This window comes from Cervus elaphus, chromosome 8 (genome assembly GCF_910594005.1).
Source record: "Cervus elaphus chromosome 8, mCerEla1.1, whole genome shotgun sequence".
In the NCBI taxonomy this organism is placed as follows: Eukaryota; Metazoa; Chordata; class Mammalia; order Artiodactyla; family Cervidae; genus Cervus; species Cervus elaphus.
Window position 1 is genome coordinate 14,557,972 of NC_057822.1, and position 26,425 is coordinate 14,584,396.

The window sequence follows — 26,425 nt, forward strand, 5'->3', positions numbered from 1 at the left end:
TTCCTTGAAACACTTTCTTCCCCTCCAGGGTATTTCTATCTTTCTGGCTTTCCTCTCAGGTATCTTTGCTTGGTCCTCTTCATCTCTGTATTCTCTAAATGTTAAGAGTGCCAAGGACTTGTATCTGTTCTATGTAGTCTCCTCCTTTGTAATCACATTTAATCTCATGACTAAATGGTTGAGTAAATACCATCTATATGCTGATGGTTCCCAATCTTATATCCCCAGCCTGGACCTAAATTCTTAACTCTATTTATGTGCACAGCTGCCCACTCTTCATCTCTTATTAGATGAATAACGGGACACGTTAAACTTAACATGTCCAAAATTGAGCTCCAGGTGCCAGCCCCTACCACCTGTTTCTCACCTTGTCTTTCCCATTTCAACAAATGGCAAGTGCCTTTTGCCAGTACTCAGGCCATAAAACTTGGACTCATCCATGATCGTTCTCTTTCTCTTCCCTGCGGTATGTTTGTTACCTAGTTGTGTGTGTGTGAATTACCTCCTTCCTTTTATCTATTGGATTGTTTTCATTAAGCCCCTGGAACTCAGTCTCCATCCTGTCTTGAAAGTATACTTTTCTTTTCAGGACTGGAGTACATAGCTCTAGGAATTCGTCTGCCAACTTGAGGTGTTTCACTTTAGGGAAGAGTCACGTGACTGCCCTTTGACACAGTCTGTTGCTAAAATCATTCCCGCAGCTCTCAGCCTTTTCAGAGGTCCTCTGTTCTTTCTTCTGCTTTTCAAAACAGTGTTCAAGTCTCTGCAGTCAGGAGAAGATAATTTTCCACTTTACTTTCACTGTTAACATCCTCCCACTCCCCATCAACTCTCAGTGAGGAGCCTGTTTAAATTTGTACACAGTGACTACTGTTTGCAGCTCTTAACAATACTGATGCTCACTTTGAATGTCTACAAATTGCCTGCATAGCAAATTCTTGTTGAAACTTAGACTGAAAAAGAAAATCTGTTTCTCCCCCAAGGAATTAACTTTTATTAAATCTTTTAAGAATAGAATTAGTGTTTATATAAGACATGTCTGAAAAAGAACTGGCAATGACTTGGTCATCAATTTATCTTTCCTCTGTGAAACCAACTTTGATTCCTTTCAGGGTTAAGAATGGATTTTAAAGAATAGTTACACTAATAGTTAGATGAAAGTTAACGAAGAATTCAGAATCTTCAGATATAACATAAGTTGAAATTATTTGGTTACAAGTTAAAAGGAAAACCACCTCTAATTAACTTAAGGAAAAGGACATTTATTGGCTCAAGTAACTTAAAAGTTCAAGGATCCATATAGCTTAAGGTATGACTGAGCCTAGTGCTGGGGTCAACGAAAGGAGCCTGTGTCTGGTTTTGTTTGTTTGATTTTTGGCCACATTGCACAGCATGTTGGATCTTAGTTCCGGACCAGAGGTTGAACCCGAGCCCCCTGTGTTGTAAGTGTGGAGTCTTAAGCACTGGACTGCAAAGGAAGTCCCCTGTCTGTTTCTGTTTTTGTAAATAAAGCTTTATTGGAACACAAACATGCCCATTCCTTCTCATGTTGTCTAGATGTTTTTATGCTCTGAATTGAACAACATAGTGGTGAAGCTGAATAGTTGTAAAAGAGGTCTATGACCCACTATGATTTGTGGGGTTTTCCCCTAAACCAAGCAATTTTCCCAACACTAACTCAACTCAATTCTGGCACTATCTACCTGTGGATAGCATCAAATTCCACAGGTTAAGAGCTCAGTCCCACAAGAGTGCCCCTATTTCAGATGCTAAGCACAAATCAGATTGTTCGCTATGCTTCTGACCAACTGGCTATAAATCAGAGGTTCCCAGGACCCCCACCTTGATTAACCTGCAAGAGTGGATCACAGAATTCAGAAAACTAGTTAACTTACTGGTTCATTACAAAGGGTATTAAGCGGTCATTAATCAACAACTGGGTGAAGAGAGACATAGGACAAGATGTTGAAACCAGGAACTTCTGTCCTATGGAGTTTGGAACTGGCAAATGGGTGAGTTCTGGCTCACCAGCCTGCAAGTTCAGAACCCTCTCCTTGGTTTTTATGGAGGCTTCATCACCTAGGCGTGATTGATTAAATCATTGGCCGTTGGTGATTGATTCAACCTCCAGTCCCTCTCTCCTCTTCAGAGGTCATGAGGTGGGACTGTTAATCCACTAATTGTTCTCCCTGGCAATCCCCCATTCTTTAGGGGACTTCCAAAATTCACCTTATTGGGACTTCCCTGGTGGTCTGGTGGTTAAGACCCAGCACTCCCAATGCAGGGGGCCTAAGTTCGATCTCTGGTCAGTAAACTTGATCCCGAATGCTACAACTAAGGTTCAGTGCAGCCAAATAAATAGTCAAAAAAATGTCACCTTATTAACATAAACTCAGTTATGGTTGAAAGGGACTTGTTATAAGTAACAAGATGCCCATTTCACCTTCATGGCTCTGATATAATTTTAAATATTATAACACAAGATGTTCCCATTGCTCTCACTGCCTAGAAGATTCCAGGGGTTTGGAGAACTGTGAGCCAGGAACCATGGACAAAGTCCAAAATACATATTTTTTTTTCCAAAATACATATTTATTATAAGTCACATTTTCACACCCACAAACCCTGAAATATTTCCCACCTGGCCCTTCACAGACATGAATGACCAGCCTCTGGTCTAGAGAAAAATGATGTCGATTGGATCTGGTCTTTCTATTTCTCTGCTCTGCTTTCCCCAGTGTTGATCCCTTCTCATGTAGGTTCTCTTATGGTGGCAGAAAATCTGCATAGCTCCAGGCTCACATCCTTATAAGATTGGTCTTCTTTCCTAGTTGCTCCAAGAAAAAATGCTAAGACTTGCTTTGATTGAACCTCCTTTTGTGGCCTTGTTTGCTATGTCCATCCCCAAACCAATAACTGGCCATGGGAATGCAGTACTCTGATTTGCCAGGTCAAGGTCACAAGTTGCCCTCTAGAGTGATGAGTCGAGTGAGTATCTTCCAGACCCATAAGAAATGAAGAAGTGAAAGGTTGATCCTCTGAAGAAAAGTTGAGGAGCTGTTTCCACAAAAAGGTATTGAATGAGTAGGTGGAGTAGTAGGAATAGAATAATGAGTAAACAGAAGGGAAATGATATAACAGGCCGGTAACCAAAAGTGCCCTTTGAAACAGAATAGCAACTTTTAAATAGCTACGGCTTCTTCTGTTAATACGGAAACAAATACTTTCCCTTTTCACCAATTCATTTATTTTTTTAAAAAATATTTATTTATTTATTTATTTATTTATTTGGCTGTGCCGGGTCTTAGCTGTGGCACATGAGATCTTCAATCTCAGTTGCCACATGCAGGATCTTTAGTTGCAGCATGCAAACTCTTAATTGCAACATGTGAGATCTAGTTCCCTGACCAAGGATCGAACTTGGGACCCCTGCACTGGGAGCATAGAGTCAACCACTGGACCACTAGGGAAGTCCCTCACCAATTCATTTTAAATCAAGATTTAGGTCAACTAAGTGAAATTACTGTTTTTATTTATTACAGTTTGATGTTGGCAATTTCGTGCAGTTTATATTAGCTTCCTAGGGTAGGCTACAACAAAGCACCACAAAGTGGGTGGCTTAAAACAACTGAAATTTATTCTCTCAGTCTGGAGATTGGAAGTCAGAAACCAAAGTGTCAGCAGGGCCACACTCCCTCCGAAGGCTCCAGGGAAAATCCTTCCAGCTTCTGGTGGTTGCAGGTATTCCTTGACTTGTAGTTGTGTAACTCCAATCTCTACCTCTTCATATGGCTTTCTTTCTTGTGTGTATTTATGCATCCTCTCTTCTTGGTGTAAGGACACCAGTCATTGAACTTAGGGCCCACCCTAATCCTGTATGGGCTTCCCAGGTGGTACTAGTGGTAAAGAACCCGCCTGCCAATGCAGGAGACATAAAAGATATGGGTTTGATCCCTGGGTCAGGAAGATCCTCTGGAGGAGGGCATGGCAACCCACTCCGTTATTCTTGCCTGGAGAATCCTGTGGACAGAGGAGCCTGGAGAGCTACAGTCCATGGGGTCACAAAGAGTCGGACATGACTGAAGTGACTTAGAACACACACTCTAATCCAGTATGAGTTCATCCTAATTATATCTGCAGAGACATTCTTTCCAATAAGGTTACATTCTGAGGTTCCAGGTAGACATGAATTTTGAGGGACAGTATTCAACCCACTACTCAGTTTAGCCATATACTATTGGAGAATTGAAAAAGCAGAAGATTTATCTTTTCAGCTTCTAAATAAGTATAAAAATAAAGACTGGGTTAGTGTGTATTCCGGGAATGCAAAGATGATTCAATATCCAAAAAATCCATTAGTGTAATATATCATTTTAATAGATTGTTATGGGTTGAATTGTGTTCCCCCTAAAAAGATATATTGAAGTCCAAACCTACAGTACCTTATTTGAAAACAGGGTTGTTACAGGTGTAATTAATTAAGATGAGGTCACACTGGAGTATGGCACTTTCATTCAAAATGACTAGGGTCCCTATAAGAAGACATTGTGACGATACAGGAGAGATCTTCCTGCGGAGACACAGAGACACACAGGGAGAAGAAAGCCCTGTGAGGATGGAGCAAAGATTGAGGTTCTGCAGCCACAACCTGAGGAACACTTGGGGCCACCAGAAGACAGGGAAAAGCAAAGGATTCCTCTCTTAAAGGTTTCAGAGGGAGCCTGGCCCTGCCGGCTTTGATTTCAGATCTCTAGACTCCAGACAGTGAGACAGTATGTTTCTGTGTTTTAAGTCACCCAGTTGATGGTATTTTGTTGCAGCAGCCCTAGGAATGGCCATGCCCTCCTCCATTGGACTTCCCTGGCGGCTCAAATGGTAAAGCGTCTGCCTATAGTGCGGGAGACCTGAGTTCAATCCCTGGGTTGGGAGGATCTTCTGGAGAAGGAAATGGCAACCCACTCCACTACTCTTGCCTGGAAAACCCCATGGACGGAGGAGCCTGGTAGGCTACAGTCCTTGGGGTCGCAAAGAGTCGGACACGACTGAACAACTTCACACTCAGCCCTGGGAAACCAATAGCCAGATTAAGTGGAAAAAAGCGTATAAATACAGAATAAGCATTTAATACAATTTAGCACTCATTTATGACCCCAATTTTTAATTAATTCATTTGTTTCTTTATTTTTGGCTGTGCTGGGTCTTTGTTGCTGCTCGGGCTTTTCTCTAGTTGTGATGAGCAGGGGCTTCTCTCTACTTGCGGTGCACGGGCTTCTCACTGTGGTGGCTTCCCTTGTTGTGGAACACGGGCTCTAGGACTGATGGGCTTCAGTAGTTGCTGCCCGTGGGCTCAGTAGTTGCAATTCCTTGGCTCCCAAACACAGGCTTAATAGTTGTGCACAGGCTTAGCTGCTCTGTGGCACGTGGGATCCTCCTGGACCAAGGATCAAACCCGTCTCCTATATTGGCAGGTGGATTTTTTTTACCACTGAACCACCAGAGAAGCCCCTAAACATCATTCTTAATGGCAAGATTTTAGCAACATTTCCACTCAGCCCATGAAGCCTACTAGCCCATTCACTATAGCAAGAAAACCTATAAGCAACAGAAATAAATCTAACAAAAAACATTCAAGGTCATAAAGAAAATAAGGAAACATTACTGAAGAATGTGAAAGAAGACCTAAATGAATGGTGAATTATACCATATTCATGGATAATAAAACAATATTAGAGGTATTTCCCTGGTGGTCCAGTGATTGACTCCATGCTTCCACTGCAGGGGGCACAGGTTCAATCTCTAGTTGGGGAAGTTCCACATGCTATGAAGTGTGGCCAAGAAAAAAAAAGAAAGAATATTTTTTTAAGAAAAAGACTCAGTATTATAAAGATGTATGGTCTCACATAAATTAATCTCTAAATTCAATTCCAGAAATAATCCCTGTAGGATATTTTAAAAGTGAAATATGATACGCTTATCATAATTTTTATATAGAAGAACAAGAGACAATCATATTTTTTAATGTTATTTGAAGGAGCCTTATGAGGGAGAGTTTTAGTTTTAGTTTTCTAAATTTAGTTTAAATTTAGAGTTTAAATTTAAACTCAATTTAGGGTTTTAGTAATTAAAGCTGTGCAGTATTGGGGGAGAGAAATAGATGAATTGAACCAAAAAGGGAGCTTAGAAATAGACCCATGAATTTATGGAAACTAGATGTATAACAGAAGTAGCATTACAAATTAGCAGGGAAAGGATTTTCTGTTCAATAAATAGTGCCAGAAAGATTGGTATCTTTATGAAAAATATTAGAATACCATATGCAAAATCAACAGTAGGCTAAAACCCTAAAAGTGAGAAACAGAACTTTATTAATAAAAAAAACTCAATGTCCTTGAGATAGGGATTTCTTAAACAAGATAGAGAAAACACATTAACAGACTGATACATTTGACCATATTGACACTAAAAGCTGCTGTTTAATAAAAACTCTACCTTTAAGGAAGTTAAAAAGACAGACCACAGATGGGAGAAGATATCTGCAAGACTTATAACTGATAAAGGATTAGTTTGTTGGATATATAAAGGATACCTATAAATCAATAAGAAAAAGATAACCCAGTTTAAAATATAAGAAAGGATATTGTGTAGACCCCTACCAACATTCATACCCTTTGCTGTATGACTTTGCAGTTCTTCCCACTAACAGACCAGAAGATATTTCTTCTCCTCTGTACTTTTGATTTGGCCATGTGATTTGCTTTAGTCTGTTAGGACGTGGTACATATGATACTGTGGCAGCTAACAGGCCTTAGTCTTAAGAGACCTCATGTAGTTCCACTTGGGTTTATGTCCTTTAGCCATTGTCGTGAGAAGAAATTGTCCAGGCTGGCCTACTAGTCCCAGGAGGAAGATGTAAGACCATGTAGTAACACAGCCACTTCAGACAAGCTGCCCCATCTAACCCACAAGCACTTGAGCTATATAAATACTTAATTATTGTATAACATTGTTTTGGTGGTTAGTTGTTATGCAGAGGTACTTAGCAAATTGTAATGAGCAAGGAAATTCAGTTAATCATGGTCAACAGACATTAAAAGTTGTTCAGTCCATTCAAATAAAAGCAATAGCATACCATTGTATGCTCATAAGATTGGCAGAATTTTAAAAGTCTGATGACATTAAGTGTTGGCAAAAATTGAGAAGTAGAAATTGATATATACTATTAGTGAAAGTGCACACCTAAAGACTAGGTGACGTGATTCAAGCCATTGAGTTGCAAGTTCCCTGAATGTGGCATCTGGAAAAACCTTTTTTTTCCCCCAATAAAAAAAAAGATAAAAATTGCCTGGTAATCGCCTTTTGTCTTTTCATCTTCTTCCTGCCAGGAATATGGATGTGAAGTTGCAAATGGGGCACTCATCTTGCAGCATGAGGTGTTTTAATTTCATTACTTATATTTTTCATATGTTGATTTGATTCCTCTTCAAACCTACCTCTTCTTTTTCTCCCCATTCTTGTGGATAATAATGATAAAGTAAAAGGAGAATAGCTAAAGTAGTACTTCACAAATAACTGCATTTGTGAAGTACTTACTACATACCAAACACTGTTTCAAGTGCTGTAGATATTGGGTTGGCCAAAAAGTTCGTTTGGATTTTTCCAGCCGATGTTACGGAAAAACCTGAAAGAATTTTTGGCCAACCCAGTCCATCAACTCATTCAATCCTCACAGTAATCCTATGAAATAAATGCTATTTCTGCTTCTGTTTTACAGATAAGGAAACAGCGTTACAAAGGTTAAATATTAATACATTGCCCAGGTTCACATAGCTAGAACATAGCTAGAATGAAAGAGCTAGAATTTCAGTCAAGCTACCTGGTTCTAGAGTCTGTGCTCATAACTATATGCTAGTGTACATCACCTTTTATCTTAGATCATTTTAAACACACTTATTTAATAGCCTATTAGATTTTTATTCTGTTTTACTCAAATTTGGGGGTTCTAATTCCCTGCTTGTCATGCCTGCTGGTTCTTCTTTATAACGAACAATTTCCTTATATCTTTTAATATTTTTGACTCTTTCATTCAACAGCATTGATTAAGCATCTGTTGTGTGCTCAAGTACTGTTCAGGGACCTGGGGATATAAGTAAACAAAACAGGTAAACTCTCTGCTCTCGAGGACCTTAAGTTCTAGAAGGAGGAAACAGAGAGTAATCAAATAATAAGAGGATAAAGAGTAGGGGGAGGTGCATAGAATGATAAAGGAAAGCCTCTCTGATAAGGTGACATTTGAGCAGAGATCAGAAAATGTGAGAATGGGAGCTATGTGTATATCTGGGGGAAGAATTTCCAAGCAGAGCGAATAGTACCACAAGGCTTCGTGGCAGGAACTTGCCTTAAATGTTTGGGAATGAGCTTTGGAGCTGGAATGCTGTGTGTGAGGACTAGAGCAGAGGAGATGCGGGCAGAGGGGTACTCCGAGGGACAGGACGCAGATGGTGTAGGGCCTTGCAGGTCAGGAGAGGCACTTGGGATTGGATGGGGAACTTTGGAGGATTTCGTGCAGAGGAGTGACTTGATTTCACTTACGTTGTGGAAAGGTCGCTCTGACTGCTGTACTCAGATTAGACACTCCACACATTCATTCCGGGAGAGAAAAGTGTTGTATAAGACATGAAGTGCTATTTAAAAAATTGCATCTTAAATGTAATGGTTATTTTGGTTGGTTTGTTTGTTTGTTTTGAACTTTCTCTTTTCTATCGGGGTATAGTGGATTTACAATGTTGTGATCGTTTTAGGTGAACAGTGAAGGGACTCAGCCATACCTGTATCTGCTCGTATGCAGACTCAGTCACTCAGCCGTGTCCAGCTCTTTTTGACCTGATGGACTGTAGCTCTCCAGGCTCCATAGAATTTTCCAGGCAAGAATACTGGAGTGGGTTGCCATTTCCTACTCCAGGGGATCTTCCCAACCCAGGGATCGAACCTGCGTCTCTTGTGTCTCCTGCATCGGCAGGCAGATTCTTTGCCTCGTCACAACCTGGGAACCCTCCATGCTATGCCATGCTAAGTAGCTTCAGACTCTGTGTGACCCTATGGACTGTAGCCTGCCAGGCTCCTCTGTCCATGGGATTTGGGATTCTCCAGGCAAGAATACTAGAGTGGTTTTCATGTCCTCCTCCATGGGATCTTCCCAGCCCAGGGATTGAACCTGCATCTCCTAAGTCTCCTGCATTGGCAGGCGGGTTCTTTACCTCCATACGTGTATCCATTCTTCCCAAAATCCCCTCCCATCCAGGATGTCACGTAACATTGAGTAGAGTTCCATGGGCTATACATTATTAGATCCTGTTGGTTATCCATTTTAAATATAGCAGTGTGTACATGTCCTTTCCAAACTCCCTAACTATCCCTCCCCCCCTGCTACTGCTAAGTCACTTCAGTTGTGTCCGACTCTATGCGATCCCATAGATGGCAGCCCACCAGACTGCCCAGTCCCTGGGATTCTCCAGGCAAGAACACTGGAGTGGGTTGCCATTTCCTTCTCCAATGCATGAAAGTGAAAAGTGAAAGTGAAGTTGCTCAGTCATGTTCGACTCTTAGCGACCCCATGGACTGCAGCCCACCAGGCTCCTCCATCCATGAGATTTTCCAGGCAAGAGTACTGGAGTGGGGTCCCATTGCCTTCTCCAAATAGCCCGGTTACTATCATTTAAAGCTTATGAAGGTTGTCAAGGCTTAGATACGGTCAATTACATCCTCCAACCCCATTGAAGGCACACACATACAAGCTGCTAAATGGTCATACCAGTAGAATACAGATCTTTGACCCACTGGGATCATACCAATGGTAGATTGGTTGGGGTTACCTGTAATTTGTTAACATGTATGACCTGAAATTCATGGGAATCCCAGACTGCACCTTCGTATCATTCCTGTAGATGTCAAGGTCATAAATTAGTGCCACAAATCCACTGAGTCCCATACCAATCACTCTCTCTAAGGGTAATAAGAGGCATAGTTTGTAAAGCACCCAGCCTTGTCTCATAATTACCAGGTTGATAATTTTTAGTATGATTTAACCATTCCCAACATAGAGGAGCCTTTAAACTTAAATGACCATAGCCTGGTGTTAACCATGTAGATCTTCCCCATAATTGTAGGAGTTTTCCTTTTAATAGATGAGAAGTTAATTTTTTATTGAGACTTAGCTCATCACTCCGATTGAGTTTAAATGACCCTAAGAGAAAACTTAAATCTATGGCCAGTCTCAGAGCAGATATTTTTAATTGGCCAGGTGAGAGGATCCCATCTAGAATTATTATGAATAGATAGAACATGATAGAACACTCATCTAAAACAAATTTCCTAGGGGGTATCCAATCAGAGCCCTAAAGAACAGAAATCCACCAAGGTAACCCAGAAGTAATAGGCACAGGTAATTGGCCACAACCCAACAATTGGATTGAGTTTTAAACTAGCATAGAATCATGTCCATGATAGAAAACATGTGATTGATAGGCATAGGTCCAAGGAATCAAGAAAACATAAATGATCATAAAAGTCAGATTAGCATCTTGGGCAAACTGTCTACTTATGATGTCATCTTCTTCTCATCCTAGTGTAGTGTAGTTTCCCCTGTTTGAGCATTGTTTTAAGGTGAGTTTGAGGTCAGCAGGCCTCTCTTATGGACCAGTCCAGCTTAGGGGCCTTTGGAAGTGGGATTTAACTGAAGAGTCAATTTCCCTTCAGTTTCACTGGGCATGAGCTAGTTCAGAGTACCTGATAGAAAGGTCCTTCCATCCAGGTTGGAGACAGTTCCTTAAATTATGTCTTCTTCCAGTCTTGATTGAAGGTCATGTGTAAGGCATGTGATCTTCATCCAAAGAAAGATTACTGCAATAAGCTTCAGAAACAACCCTAGAGTGTCCCAAATTTGTCTGTACCCCTCAAGGAGGCGGATGGGTGCACGGGGCCGCTGCTGGTACCAAAGCTCTGGTTCCTCGTGCAGTCCAGTTGAAGGAAGGAAGTCCACTCTGGGTCCCTTCGTGGTCGCCATAAGTGTCAACTAAAAAAAGATGTACAACTTGAGAGTTGTAAGTTAAGTTTTATTTGGGGCAAAATGAGGACTGCAGCCCAGGAGGCAGTATCTCAGATGGCTCTAGCAACCATAAATTCATTCTATAAGTCTGTGCGTCTCTTTCTGTTTTGTAATTAAGTTCATTTGTATCATTTCTTTCTAGATTCCACATATAAGGGATAGCATATGATATTTCTCTTTGTCTGACTGACTTCACTCAGTATGACACTCACTAGGTCCATCTGTGTCGCTGCAAATGGCATTATTTCTTTGTGTTTAATGAAAAGAAGGCTGAGTAATATTCCATTGTATATTTGTACCATATCTTCTTTATCCATTCCTCTGTCCATGGACATTTAATTTGCTTCTATGTCTTGGCTATTATAAACAGTGCTGCAATGAACATAGATGTGTGTGTATCTTTTGGATCATGTTTGTCTGCAGATACATGCCCAGGAGCTGGATTGCAGGGTCATTTGGTAGCTCTACTTTTAGTGTTTTTAGGAAACTTCATGCTGTTCTCCATAGTGGCTGTACCAATTTACATTCCCACCAACAGTGTAGGAGGGTTCCCTTCTCTTCACAACCTCTCCAGCACTTAATATTTGTGAATTTTTTGATGATAGCCATTCTGAGTGGCTTAAAGAGATGTCTTGTAGTTTTGATTTCTATTTCTTTAGTAATTAGTGATGCTGAACATCTTTTCATGTGCCTATTGGCCATCTGTCTGTCTTCTTTAGCTCAGCTAGTAAAGAATTTGCCTTCAATGCAGAAGTCCAGTTCAATTCCTGGGTTGGGAAGATCTGCTGGAGAAGGGATAGGCTACCCACTCCAGTATTCTTGGGCTTTCCTTGTGCTCAGCTGATAAAGAATCCTCCTGCAATGTGGGAGACCTGGGTTCAATCCCTGGGTTGGGAAGATTCCCTGGAGAAGGGAACAGCTACCCATTCCATTATTCTGGCCTGGAGAATTCCATGGACTGGATGTATAGTCCATAGCATCACAAAGAGTCGGACACGACTGAGTGACTTTCACTTTCATGTCTTCTTTGGAGAAGAGATTATACAGGTCTTTTACCCATTTTTTAAGTGGGCTGTTTGTTTTGATGCTGTTAAGTGTCATAAACTGTATGTAAATTTTGGAGACTAATCCTGTATCAGTCACATCATTTGCAAATATTAATATTTTCTCCAAATTTGTATGTTGTCTTTTCATTTTGTTCATTGTTTCCTTTGCTGTGCAAAAGGTTTTGAGTTTAAGTGGGTCCCACTTGTTTATTTTTGTTTTTATTTCCATTATTCTGGAAGATAGATCAAAAAAGATATTCCTGTGATTTATGTCAGAGAGTGTTCTGCCTATGTTTTCCTCTAGAAGTTTTATATTAAAAGTGTCCAGTCTCACATTTAGGTCTTTAATCCATGGTTATTTTTTTAACATGATAACTATGGCATAAGCATAATTTGAGTATTATGCAGCCTGTAGAAAATCTGCACTTTATAAAGGATGATTCCGTGACATCAAGGTTAACTATAAGGAGGACAAGAAGAAAGCAACTTCTTGAAGACAACACTCAACAAGAAAACCTTGAAGAGGCTGGTACCCCAGGTCTTTATAGTGTCCAAATGAAGCTGCGTGGTCAACAAATGCCTAAATTGGTATTTATGGCACCAGAGTTTATCAAGTTTTCCTTACCTAGCTTAGGAAAACTTGTGCAAAGATGTCCCATGGTTTTTTAAGGATATCCTCATTTTTAAGATTTGGGGATTCTTCAAGTCGTTCCTATTACTAACAAATGACCAATATTTGTTAAATGTTTCTTTGTATATACCAAAAAGCATTTAAAATTCTGCCAATTTCACTTCATATCAGTTACTTCTACCTATTACTCAGTCCTAACTTGACTACTTATTTATTCATTATTTCAACCAACACATCTTGACCACCTACCATATGCAGTTTGGAGGCTGTTGATTGTAGGTGACAGACTAAAGCGGTATCTGTAGTAGTGGACAGAAGTGGTAGGATTTTGGATTTATTTTGAAGGTAAAGCTGACAACACAGAATCAAAGATGACTCTTAATGCTTTGGGTCTAAATAAGTGGGATGAAGTTACCGTTTCCTGGGATGGATAAGACTGTAGAAAAGGCAGGTTTAAGATGAGGATGAATGAAGAGTATGGTTTTGGATATGTTGAGCTCAGGATGCCTATTAAATATCTAAGTGGTGACACACATAAATATATAAGTCTGGGGCTCAGGGAAGAGGTTGGGGCTAGATGTATAAATTTGTGAGTTGTAAGCTCAAAGATGGTATTTAAAACTATGAGCCTGGATGAGATCACGTAGGGAATGATATAAGTAGAGGAAAGGTCTGAGCCTGAGGCCAAGGACATCCCAGCTATAGAGGAGAAAAAATTTTCCTTGACCTTCCTCGCCTGTATCTGAAAATTAAAGTGACAGATTAGCAGGAGAAATGTATACGAATTTACTCAAAGTAAGTTTTACATGACACAGTAGGCTTCATAAGGAAATGAAGACGCAAAGAGACAGATCTGTGTGTTTTTTGCTAGGCTTGATGAAGCGTGGACAGTCATGGGAAAGAATGTGGTAGATAAGGAGTAAGAGGTAAACTCAGTGAACTGGGACACTCAGTATAGCCTGTTTGTTCAGATTCTTCTCAGCATCCCTTCATTTCCTGAGATAAGGAGGCTCCTTTCCTCTGTGTCTAGGGAGGACACCTCTCACCTGGGATTTGTGATCTGATGCAGCAGAGAAGGGAGGGGTGTCAGAGTGACCTTCCGGCTTCTGCCTATTTACTCAGACTCCTTCAGTTCATAACATTCACTGCCAAGGTGCCATATTTGGGGGTAGCATGTCCTGAATCCCATAGCACTTAGAGATTAGACAAGGAAGAACCAGGAGAGAAGACTGAGAAGTGAGCAATAGGAGAAGAACCATGAAGGAGTGGTATCCTGGCAGCCAAGTAAGTGAAACAAGGGTTTCAGGTTGAAAAGAATGATCCACTGTTGTCAGTGAAACAAGGACAAAGAAGTGACCGTTGGATTTGACGCAAGTTACTAATAATGATCTTTCCAAAAAATGGGTTTTGATGGATGGGCATGAAAACCTGATGAGAATAAAAGTGAAGCTAGCAAATGAAAAAAAACCAAGACAAAAACTCTTTCTATGCATTTTGTGTAAGGCAAGCAGAGAAATGGAGTAGCAACCAGAAATAGATGTGAAGTCAGTGAGAGTTTTATTATGTTTTTGTAGTTTTTTATTTGGCTGTACTGGGTCTTCACGGCTTTATGTGAACTTTCTGTAGCAGCGACTAGTGGAGTCTACTTTTGGCAGCTCACGGCTTCTCGATGTGGCGGCTTCTCTTGTTGCGGAGCCCTAGAGCGCAGTGGCTCAGTAGTGATGCACGGGCTCAGTTGCTCCGAGGCATGTGGAATCTTCCTGGACCTGGGATCAAACCTGCATTGGCAGGCGGATTCTTAACCACTGGACCATCAAGGAAGTCCCATCAAGGGGAGTTTTTATGGTAGGAGATATTAGACATCATGGTGGTACAACATTGGAAATGAGCCAACCACTCTGTATAGCGAAGAGAATGGCTTTGAGTTCAGTTTAAGCAGAGCTTATTTTCCACCTGGTTCAGTATCCTTGCCTGGAGAATTCCGTGGACAGAGGAACCTGGCGGGCTACAGTCCATGGGGTCCCAAAGAGTCAGACATGACTGAGTGACTAACACTTTCACTTTTTTCGGGTTCTGAGAGCTTCCCTCCTAAGTAGTTTGGCATTTGCTTCTGCAAGGTGTCCCCACTGACACCACCAGCCCAAGACTCATTCTCATGTTAATTTTTCAGCTTGAGGTTTTCCACACCAAGCAAGCAAAATAAATTTGGACTCCAGAACTTCACAAAGCACAACCTTGGGTTTGATATCTCACCTAGGGACTTTTTTCCCCTCAACCAAGGCCCTACAAAGACAAACTTTCTTTGCCTTTTCTCTGGACTTAGGGGCAAAGTTTACTATTTCATTTTCAATAACCCTTAGAGGGTTCCAATTTCTGTTACTGATAAAAACCAGAGCCCATGTTGCTGCCCCAGCAACTCAGCCATACCTTTAAAGTTTTGACTGAATTTTAGCCAGCATCTCTAGAGATGTGTGACCAGAAGTTTCAGTACTTTCTAGACCACCATTTTGCTATAATCAGAAATCATCTCCCTTCATTCTTCACCTGGCTAATTCCTAATTGCCTTTGAGGTCTCAACTTAAATGTGACTTCTCAGAGAGGTATTCCCTAACACACTCCATCCCAATCTAAACTAGTTTATACTTTTATACCAAGAGCACCCTCCTTCTGTCTTAGCACTTGTCATTTATAACTCCACATGAATATTTGTTTAATGCTGATACTCCCTTTAGGTTAAAAGCTACATAGAGGCAAGAAAGAAGCCTATTTAGTTTACCATATAGCAGAAGGTCTAATTTATAGAAGATGCTCTATCCAGGTTCTGTGACTGAACAAATGATTGTCTGAAAATCAAACAACTAAGAGTAGAATTAACTACCCTTCCCTGGTGGCTCAGCTAGTAAAGAATCTGCCTGCAATGAGGGAGACCTGGGTTCAATCCCTGGATTAGGAACATTCCCCTGGAGAAGAGAACGGCTATCCACTCCAGTATTCTGGCCTGAAGAATTCCATGGACTGTATAGTCAATGGGATCGCAAAGAGTCAAGAGGACTTCCCAGGTGGCTCAGTGGTAAAGAATCTGCCTGCTAATGCAAGAGATGCAGGAGATGCCAGTTCCATCCCTGGGTCAGGAAGATGCCCTGGAGAAGGAAATGGCAACCCACTCCAGTGTTCTTGCCTGGAAAATCCCATGGACACAGGAACCTGGCGGGCTTCAGTCCATGGAGTCTCAAAGAGTCAGACACAATTGAGCACTTACGCACGAGAGTAGAGTAGGGACTTCACTGCCTGTCCAGTGGTTAAGACTCTACATTTCTACTGCCAGGGGCACGGGTTCGATCCCTGGTCAGGGAACTAAGTTTCCACATAAAAAGAGTATTACATGGTATCCTGAAACCTATTATCTTCTGTGTCTTAGAGATGATATTCTCTAAGGAGAAAGTATTTTTAGTGGAAAAAGGACAGCCGTTTCTGTCATTTCACTTGGCTCGTCTTAGAGAAGCCGTGTTACTCCAGTGTTGGTAACCACTGTGTCTTTTCCTCTCTAGAATGGAGATCTCCTCTCATCAGTCTCACCTCCTGCAACAACTGAATGAGCAGCGCAGGCAGGATGTATTTTGTGACTGCAGTATTCTGGTTGAAGGGAAGGTCTTCAAAGCCCATCGAAATGTCTTATTTGCTAGTAGCGGCTACTTTAAAATGCTTCTTTCTCAGAACTCCAAGGAGACAAGTCAGCCAACCACAGCGACATTTCAGGCCTTCTCCCCTGACACTTTTACAGTTATCCTGGACTTTGTCTATTCCGGCAAGCTCTCTCTCACGGGTCAGAATGTCATAGAAGTGATGTCAGCTGCTAGCTTCCTTCAGATGACTGATGTCATCAGTGTATGTAAGACCTTCATTAAATCTTCGTTAGACATTAGTGAGAAAGAAAAGGATCGCTATTTCAGCCTCTCTGATAAAGATGCCAATTCTAATGGTATAGAACGCTCCTCTTTTTATAGCAGTGGATGGCAAGATGAAAGCAGTTCTCCTCGTTCTCACCTAAACCCAGATCAAGGAACAGGTATAATAAGCGGGAAATCTTGGAGTAAGTATAATTACCATCCAGCCTCCCAAAGGAATACTCAACAGCCTCTGGCCAAGCATGAACAAAGGAAAGATTCCATTAAAAAGTCCAAACATTTGAGGTTGTCACAGCCTTCTGAAATGGCTCATTATAAGTCAAGCAAACGAGAAGCACGGACATCTGATTCTTCCAGCCACGTTTCCCAGTCTGAAGAACAGGCACAGATGAATGTGGAAATGGACTCTACTCCTGTTAGCTATCAGTATGGTCAAGGATCTGATGTCACGTCAAGAAGTTTTCCAGGTACCCAAATAGAGAATTAGTCCTCTCAATCAGGTTCCAAGACTCCAGTGTAAATCAATCCTATCTCAACATGCCCTTGCTTTTAAGGCAGTTGAACCAAGTGTGTTTTTTTCCCCCTTTTTAAAAGGTCATACTTCTCTAATGAAATCTATATGTAAAAGGTAAATTTTTAAAATTAAAATATTGGATAAATTTAGTAAGTCAAAACAATAGAGTTCTGAGGGTCAGAAACCCATGATTTTCCAGACCTGCTTTTCTGTAGATGATTAGATTACTGTTAGATGTTTAAAGCTCTTTTGTAAATGGCTCAGTCCTAACATATATTCGGTTTCTTTTTAAAAGTTTTATATTGTAGTACAGCTGATTAACAATATTGTGTTAGTCTCAGATGTACAGCAAAGTGATTCAGTTATACACCACACTTTCACTTTAAATAGTTTATTTTTTTTTCTGAATATTCACTCAGGAGGAGTATTTTTACATAGAAAAATTAAATAGAGCAATCATGCGTATTGGCAAAGGTTCACAGCCCTAATACCTAAAATGAATTAAATCTGATCTTATTAAGATATGAATGCATAATTTTTAAAAACATAACATTGATACTATAACTCTGTGTGAAACACCATGAGATATCTCATTTCTATGATAGTAAAATGCAGAGAAATTATGTAGGCTGATAGTTTCAAAGTCGAGAACAAGGATTAGAAATGCATATCATCTAATCCTCCCAATTAATCAGTTAGCAGATTTGCTTAGTAGTTTGAAAAGTGAAAGTGAAAGTTGCTCAGTTGTGTCCAAGTCTTTGCGATCCCATAGACTATACAGTCCATGGAATTCTCCAGGCCAGAATATTGGAGTGAGTAGCCTTTCCCTTCTCCAGGGGATCTTCCCAACCCAGGGATCAAACCCAGGTCTCCCGCATTGCAGGCAGATTCTTTACCAGCTGAGCTGTAAGGAAAGCCCAAGCATACTGGAGTGGGTAGCCTACCCCTTCTCCAGCCGATCATCCCAACCTTGGAATTGAACCGGGGTCTCCTGCGTTGCAGGCGGATTCTTTACTAATTGAGCTATCAGGGAAGCCACACTTAATAGTTTACATGTGAATTTAAAGGAAAATTGTGATAAAATTAAACTGCAGAGCATAATATTTAGAAAAAATTCCAAATATATATATATAAGTACAGAGAATAGTATAATTAACCCCATGCACCTATTATTACCCAGTCCCACTCATGACCAGTCTTGTACCTCTGCCCTTGACTCTTCCCCCTTGTTAATAATTTTTATTGTACATAGGATATTCAGATACAAACAATTTTTATGTACATTATTTGAAAACAGCATCCACTGTATCTCTGCTCTGCTCTGTTCAGTCATGTCCAACTCTTTGTGACCCTTTGGTTCCACCAGGCTCCTCTGTCCATGGGATTTTTCAGGTAAGAATACTGGAGTGGCTTACCATTTCCTCCTCCAAATCTTCCCCTAAATCTCAGACATCATATGCCTTCATCTGTAAATATTTCAGAATGTGTCCCTAAAATATAAATTTAAAAAAACTATAATACCATTATTATCATATGTAAATAAAATTAACAAGTCCTTAATATCACTAAAAGCCAGTCAATATTCACATTTCCCTGGTTGTGCTATAAATTTTAGAAAATAATCTTGTTGCAGATAACATATTTAAAAACAATAGCCACCCCAACTGACTTTTACTAATCACATTTTCCTGTAGGATACTCACATGAAAATACTTAAGATTGTATCATATTGCAAAGCTTATTGAAAATCCGGAGGAGCTCTACCACTGACCAAGGCAAACAGAAATAACAGAGTAAATATGGGAAATCTTTGTCTCATTTTATTTTATTTTATTTTATTTATAATTTTATTTATTTATGATTTGGCTGCACTGGGTCTTAGTTGTGGCACATGGGATCTAGTTCCCTGACCAGGGACTGAACCCTGGCCCCCTTCATTGCGAGCTTTGAGTCTTAGCCACTGGACCACCAGGGAAGTCCCCTTTGTCGAATTTTAAAACAGCAAAAAAGTTAGCCTTTCTTGGGCTTTGCACTTTTATAATTCTAAGTTATTTAAATCTAACTTCAATAATGAACAGGTGAGGGACTCCCTTGGTGGTTCAGTTGCTCAGACTCTGCACTTCCAGTGCAAGGAGCATGAGTTCAATCCCTGGTGGTGGAACTAAGATCCCACATGTCATACGGCACAGCCAAAAAATAAAAACAAATAAAATAACAGTAAGAATAATAAAATAATTTAAAAAAAAATAAATGACAGCTGAATTTAACTGTTAAATTGATGATGTTTGCCTCCAACTGTAAGTGACATTTTGAATCCATATGAGTTTTAAAACTAAAGGTTAAAATATCCTTGAAACTTTTTCACCTTTGAAAGAAAAGCAGTACAACTGTATGACAAGTAAGAGCAGGGGGGATAAATATGTGTAAATAAAATAAGTTACTTAAAAACATAAACAGTGAACACTTTAACTTTTGGAGTGTGTCTACAGTTTTAAAATTGTAAAGAATCCACCTGCTAATGCAGGAGACACAGGTTCGACTGCTGGGGAGGGAAAAATTCCCTGGAGAAGGAAATGGCAACCCCAAATCCAGTATTCTTGCCTGGAAAATCTTATGGACAGAGAAGCCTGGTGGGCTACAGTCCATGGGGTCGTAAAGAGTCACAATTGAACAATTAAACACGCAGCTACCACTTTACTTTTCAAATCTAGTGACTTAAGACATTAAATAAAAAGATAAGTGGGACAGTGTAAATTACCCAGACTTTGTAAATAAATCAGATCCTGAAGTTATAGTTCTGTACTTAGGATAACATCAACAATCTAGTCTTTGTAAAATGTCTTCCTTCTCCTTTTTGCCTACCCTTGTGAGACTGGACTCGCCAGCCCGTTTTGGATTCTTGACGTTATTAGAATTGTGGTGACGGACTTTCCGGTAATTTGATCAAACTGTCTCTGACAGATGACCTGCCCAGGATGAGGTTCAAGTGTCCATACTGCACACACGTGGTGAAGCGGAAGGCAGACCTCAAGCGCCATCTTCGTTGTCACACTGGAGAAAGACCCTACCCCTGTCAAGCTTGTGGGAAAAGATTTAGCCGGCTCGACCATCTAAGCAGCCATTTTCGAACAGTATGTATATGGTTTTTCATTGTTTCACTTTTAGCAAATAGATGCATTTATCTGCCTTAGGATAATTGAGTTTGCTAGGAAAATCTTTTCATATAACTCTACAATATTTTTTTAAATTTCCAATTTAATGTTTTTACTTTGCACGTAATGCATTATCTTATTTGTTGATTTTATTTCTTGGCTGCTCAGGATCTTTGTTGCTGCGTGAAGGCTTTCGCTAGTTGGGGCAATCAGGGGCTACTCTCTAGTTGTGGCATGCTGGCTTCTCATTGTGGTCACTTCTCTTGTGGAACACGGGCTCTAGAGGACAGGCTTCAGTAGTTGTGGCACACAGGCTTAGTTGCCCCCCAACATGTGGGATCTTCTTGGACCAGGGATTGAACCCCTGTCCCCTTCATTGGCAGGGGTATCCTTAACCACTGGACCACCAGGGAAGTCCCTATATATTTTTAAAAGCAGATTTTTTTTAGTCTCCTTTGAAACCTTGAAGTAAGGGATGTTCTTTTTTTTTAAAGCTCTTATTTATTTTTGGCTGTGCTGAATCTTCGTTGCTGCGAGCAGACTTTGTCTAGTTGTGAGAGGGGGCTATGTTTGTTAGGGTGTGTGGGGCTTTCCTTGCGGTGGCTTCTCTTGTTGTGGAGCAGGGGCTCTAGAGCACAGATTCAGTAGTTGTGCACAGGCCTAGTCACCCCGTGGCATGTGGAATCTTCCTGGACTAGGAACTGAACCTGTGTCCCCTGCATTGGTAGGCAGACTCTGGACATTGGACCACCAGGAAAGTCCAGGCGACATTCTTTTGAATATCCATCTCAATTCACCTAAAATCTAACGTGTTTTTATATGCCAGTCATTTCAGTGCTGAAGATTATGTAAATTATAAAAATGTGTAGGTCAGAATCACTGCTGCAGATACTCAGTGTCCACTAGTGATTCATGAATCCTTGTCTGGTAGGCTGTCAGTCTGGTTTATGCTGTCTGACGTCCACACTACACCCTCTTCGTCACGCCTCTCCAGTTTCTCTGTCTCCTCAAGGAAGGGAATAAGAAGGATTAGAGAGCGACTCTCAGTCAGGGAGTGGGCTGTCAACAGTCAGAAAGGTCTCAGGGAATTTTCTGTTCAATGCTCTGGTGGTTTAATAAGGTAGTGACATAGGATTTATTCCGCTGTTCATCTTGCAGCAAGAATTTTTTTCAAAATCTGTGAAGTATTACTCATACTTTTATTCCACTTATACAAACTCCTTTTAATTTTGAAGGGCATTGGGTCAGTTGGTGCATTACTTTATAGTTATTTATTCAACAAATATATACTGAGCATACTGTGGGCCAGACCCTTTTCTACATGCTAGGTATATGGCAGTGAGCAAAACAAACACTGCCTTCCTTAATTTCAGAAGCTAAATTTTTTTAAATTAAAATAACCTTTTATTATTCCAAAAGCAATAAATATGCATTATAAAAAGCAAGAAAATAAATAGAAGTAAGAATAAGAAAATAAAAATATCATATTTACCACCTAGATAGTACCATTCTTAACACTTTATCATGAGGCTTCCCTGGTGGTTCAGTGGTAAAGAATGTGCCTGAGACACGGGTTTGATCCCTGGTCTGGGAATATACTGAGCCAGTTGTTTTACAAAACATCCTACATCTGGGTTTCTCTGCTTGCTTCTACATGGTGTCATTTAGCTTGTCCTTCTATCCCCCCCTGCATTTTCCAAAAACTAGACGTTTAGTCTAAAGGCTTAATGAATTCAAGTTAAATACTTTCATCAAGGAAGAAATTGTGTATTTCTTGTTGTATCACCTTAGGAGGGCTTCCCTAGTAGCTAAGCTGGTAAAGAACCCTCCTGCAATGCAGGAGACTCTGTTTTTGGTCCCTGGGTCGGGAAGATCCCCTGGAGGAAGGCATTGCAACCCACTCCAGTATTCTTGCCTGGAGAAGCCCCATGGACAAGAGAAGCCTGGTGGGCTCCAGTCCGTGGGGTCGCTATGAGTCAGAAATGACTGAGCAGCTAAGCACAGCACAGCACATCAGGAGACACAGAATATCTGGTGGGCCCATCATTCATGTTACAATTGATCTCTGGATTAGGGTGATGATACCATTGCATTATAATTAGAAAAAGAATCTCTGTGGAACTATTTTGGTATTATATGACTATTTCCCCATCAATATTAATTTAATAATATTAATACCAATTGGTAATCTCTGTCCAAATTATTAATTTTACTTGGAGTTGTGAAATGATTTACTGATTTTATCCTTCCTTCTGTTTTACTAGCTGGAATTCTATAAAATAAAGCTTTCCTTCAACACCTGGGGCTATTTGGTTACTTTGAAATAGGGTTCCTACAGGAAAAGCAATATAAATGTTTATTTCCCTTTAATTAGCAGTTTTCAGAGTAAGGAGTTGATTTAATAGTAGGCTCAAATGATATATGAGTTTCTTCTGGCTTTATTTTTTTTTAACATACAGTCTCAAGAATTTTCATTGATTTATTGTGTTTGGATCCATAACAGTTATTCTTTTTGATACTCAGATTTTCAAATTTGTGCAGTGGGGACCCTTGAAGCTGGCTTACAACCCATTAAATTTTCAAAGTGTCTTAGTTTTCTGGCTTTAAAAGAGCCCCTAGGCCTGTCTTGTACTTCCCCAGACACAAAACTGGAATCAGCCTTTTCTCAAAGGAGCTATGGTACATTTCAGTGGGGGATGAAATTAGAAACCAACATTTGAACACCCAGGGCACTCACTGTTATTAAGGCATTCTTTTTATATTCTTTCTGAGCTGATGGTGGTTTAGTCGCTAAGTCATGTCCGACTCTTACAACTCCATGAACTGTAGCCCACCAGGCTCCTCTGTCCGTGGGATTCTCTAGGCGAGAATACTAGAGTGGATTGCCATTTCCTTCTCCAGGGGATCTTCCAGACCCAGGAATCGAACCCGGGTCTTCTGCATGGCAGGCAGATTCTATACCGACTGAGCTATGAGTGAAGCCCCTTTCTGAGCTAGAAGATGCATATTTTTAAAGTAATGGGTTCGTGATAATATTTTCAATTTTAACATTCCAGTGTTTCACTTAATTTCTTTGTCTTCTTAATTGTGTTGGATTTGAAGGGGGATGAACATGAATCTGTGTCAGAACTTTGTAACAAGAACAATGCCTCATATGATAACCATAATACTGCTACTGTCTCAGGAGAAATAAAGATACACTTAAAATTACGTACTTTCATGGGGAGGGAGGTGGGAGGGGGGTTCAGGATGGGGAACACATGTAAATCCATGGCTGATTGATGTCTATGTATGGCAAAAACCACTATAATATTGTAAAGTAATTAGCCTCCAACTAATAAAACTAATTGGGGAAAAAAAAATTATTACTTTCAGCATTTACTGAGTAATATGTCAATGGTTAAGCAGAAGATAATAAGTGTATTGAGGGTTAGTCCCATACATATTCTTAGCTATGTTACCAGACTGCATTAGTTTTCTTGGGTTTTTTGATTACTTTGTATTTGGTGGCCTACTTCATAGCATTCCAACTTTATCTGAATGAAGATGCCATAAACATTAATTTAGCTTTATATAGTTAATATTATGTAATAATTTTTAGGTTAGAATCTATAATCTACTGCTCAAAGTTTGCTATCAAACTTGCTAGCAAACAAAGTTATTTATTACTAACTATAATACATAATTATTCATCAATTATAACCTCTTCCCAGAGCATTTCACACATATTAACTCATTTGGTCCACACAACCTGAAGTGCATCCCTGTTGGTAATAAGGGAGCAATTAGGAATGATAATAGACCAATATGTAGCAGAACCACCATCTTGGTTGTTTGTAACTAGTATCCATTCTGGTCATCAGGCTTCTATTCTGTTTGTGTGGTACCCATATCTTACCGGAGAAGGCAATGGCACCCCACTCCAGGACTCTTGCCTGGAAAATCCCATGGACAGAGGAGCCTGGTAGGCTGCAGTCCATGGGGTTACTAAGAGTCAGACACCACTGAGCGACTTCACTTTCACTTTTCACTTTCACACATTGGAGAAGGAAATGGCAGCCCACTCCAGTGTTCTTGCCTTGAGAATCCCAGGGATGGGGGAGCCTGGTGGGTGGCCATCTATGGGGTCGCACAGAGTCGGACACAACTGAAGCAACTTAGCAGCAGCAGCAGCTTACCTTACCAGTTGTTAAATACTTTGACAGTCACCCTGGAGGCAGGTTTCTGTTTTAAATGACTTGCTTCACTATACATGGTTAGTAAATGACAAGATTAGAAAATGACAGAAGCAGAACTAGTACCTAAGCCTTCCAATTCCTTGACTAGTCTTCTTTCTACTACCTCTTTCATTAATAAAAGTGGCAATAATCCTTACATCAAAAAATATTCTTTTATACATTTACATTTGGGTCATTATTTTTTCTTCCTCAAGCAAAATAACAAAATAGTTTTTTCTCCTGAATTAAGATATGTAAAGTCCTTAGAATAGTATATGGCAGATATTAAGTGTTTGCAATTATTATTATTCTAGGAATATGTCCCATGTTACCTCATATAAAAATACTATTGGATTAAGGGATATGTGAAATTATTAAGTATGTAATATTAACCATAAAAACATAATAGACATTATTTAAAGAAAGCTAGTGTTTGATATTTCTGTGACATTACTTTATTACCAAAACCTGTGACCTTTTTCTAATAAACTAGATGTTAATTTAATATCATTGCTTGGCTTTGACATGTTTAATTTATGAACTGGTACTTAGAATATCAAACTATTCTGCTTTTGAAAAATCTTTTTTTTTAATCACTATTTAATTCTCTACACAGATTCACCAGGCATGCAAACTTATCTGCAGAAAATGCAAGCGCCATGTGACTGATCTAACAGGTCAAGTGGTACAGGAAGGAACCAGGCGCTATAGACTCTGCAATGAGTGCCTTGCTGAAGTTGGCATAGACAGCCTCCCCATTGATCTGGAAGCTGAACAGCACCTTATATCCCCATCAGATGGAGATAAGGATTCCAGATGGCACATGGGTGAAGATGAGAACAGATCCTACGTGGAGATAGTCGAGGATGGGTCTGCCGATCTGGTCATACAACAGGTGGATGATAGTGAAGAAGAAGAAGAAAAGGAAATAAAGCCCAACATCAGGTAGCTGGAATGTGAACCAACAGAGCCTACAGCTTACACTGACGTTCTTGTGTCACTCTTTCCACAGTCAGAGTCTAATCAACAAATTATCAGATCAACTTAAAAGTAATGACCCGACACCACTTGCATGCTTTCTGAACAGGCCATTGTATCCATTCTGAACTTTACCGCCCTAAAATCTGTTGCTGCACTAGAAAGAAAGACCTAGCTTGAGTTGACTCGCTGGATGAACAATTAATCCTCTTACTTTTATTGTGTTACAGAAATACCTTTTTTAAAAAAATATTGAAAAATCTACTTAGGGAACTTTTTTCAAAGAAAATATTTTCAATAAATTCACCACAACCAAACTTTATATAAAATAATTTCAAAGTGTTTCAAAAATATGTGAACTACCACTATTGAATTTTCACAGGGAACTAGGTCAGAGCACATTTAAGGGTCTGGAAACCTACCTGACTTAACTAATTAGACTTTCTGTTAACTTCGGATCTAAAATGACCTATCATTATTCCATTATCCTAAGTGTTTTAGGATTATGGCAGAAGGCAAGTCTAAAATGTTTGGAGTCGTTTATATTTGAAATTTTTGTCATTAAATTAGAAGTTACTCTTATGTAGTCAGTATTTTAAAAAAAAAACATGGAAGCTGACCAGAGCTTATATATAGACATCATTTTCTTAAAGCAGGAACCTAATATTGTCAACGTAGTTTTTGAAGACTGGTCAATATAGCTATCTTCCTCTCTAAAGAAAAAAAGGAAAATGAAAACTGGAGGTTCTTACCAGTTCTTAAGAGTAATTTCCTACATTTATATACTGCTCTATTATTTATAAAGTGCTCTTTCTTGCATTTCCCCACCTAATCAGCAAGGTAGATAGCACTGTCTCTGATGTACAAATAAGGAAATTAAG

General features: G+C 39.9%; 1 protein-coding gene across 2 annotated transcripts in view; it reads left to right on the forward strand.

Annotated features, from left to right (window-relative positions):
• ZBTB8A (zinc finger and BTB domain containing 8A) overlaps window positions 1–25,862 on the forward strand; it is a 55,444-nt gene extending 29,582 nt beyond the window's left edge. For both annotated transcript variants that reach the window (XM_043909614.1, XM_043909615.1), the window contains 3 exons: window positions 16,327–17,150; window positions 20,159–20,328; window positions 25,183–25,862. In XM_043909614.1, the coding sequence (XP_043765549.1) occupies window positions 16,328–17,150; window positions 20,159–20,328; window positions 25,183–25,515 (1,326 nt within the window). In that variant the 5' untranslated portion in view covers window position 16,327 and the 3' untranslated portion in view covers window positions 25,516–25,862. The remainder of the gene's footprint in view (window positions 1–16,326; window positions 17,151–20,158; window positions 20,329–25,182) is intronic.
• The last annotated feature ends 563 nt before the right edge of the window (window positions 25,863–26,425 follow it).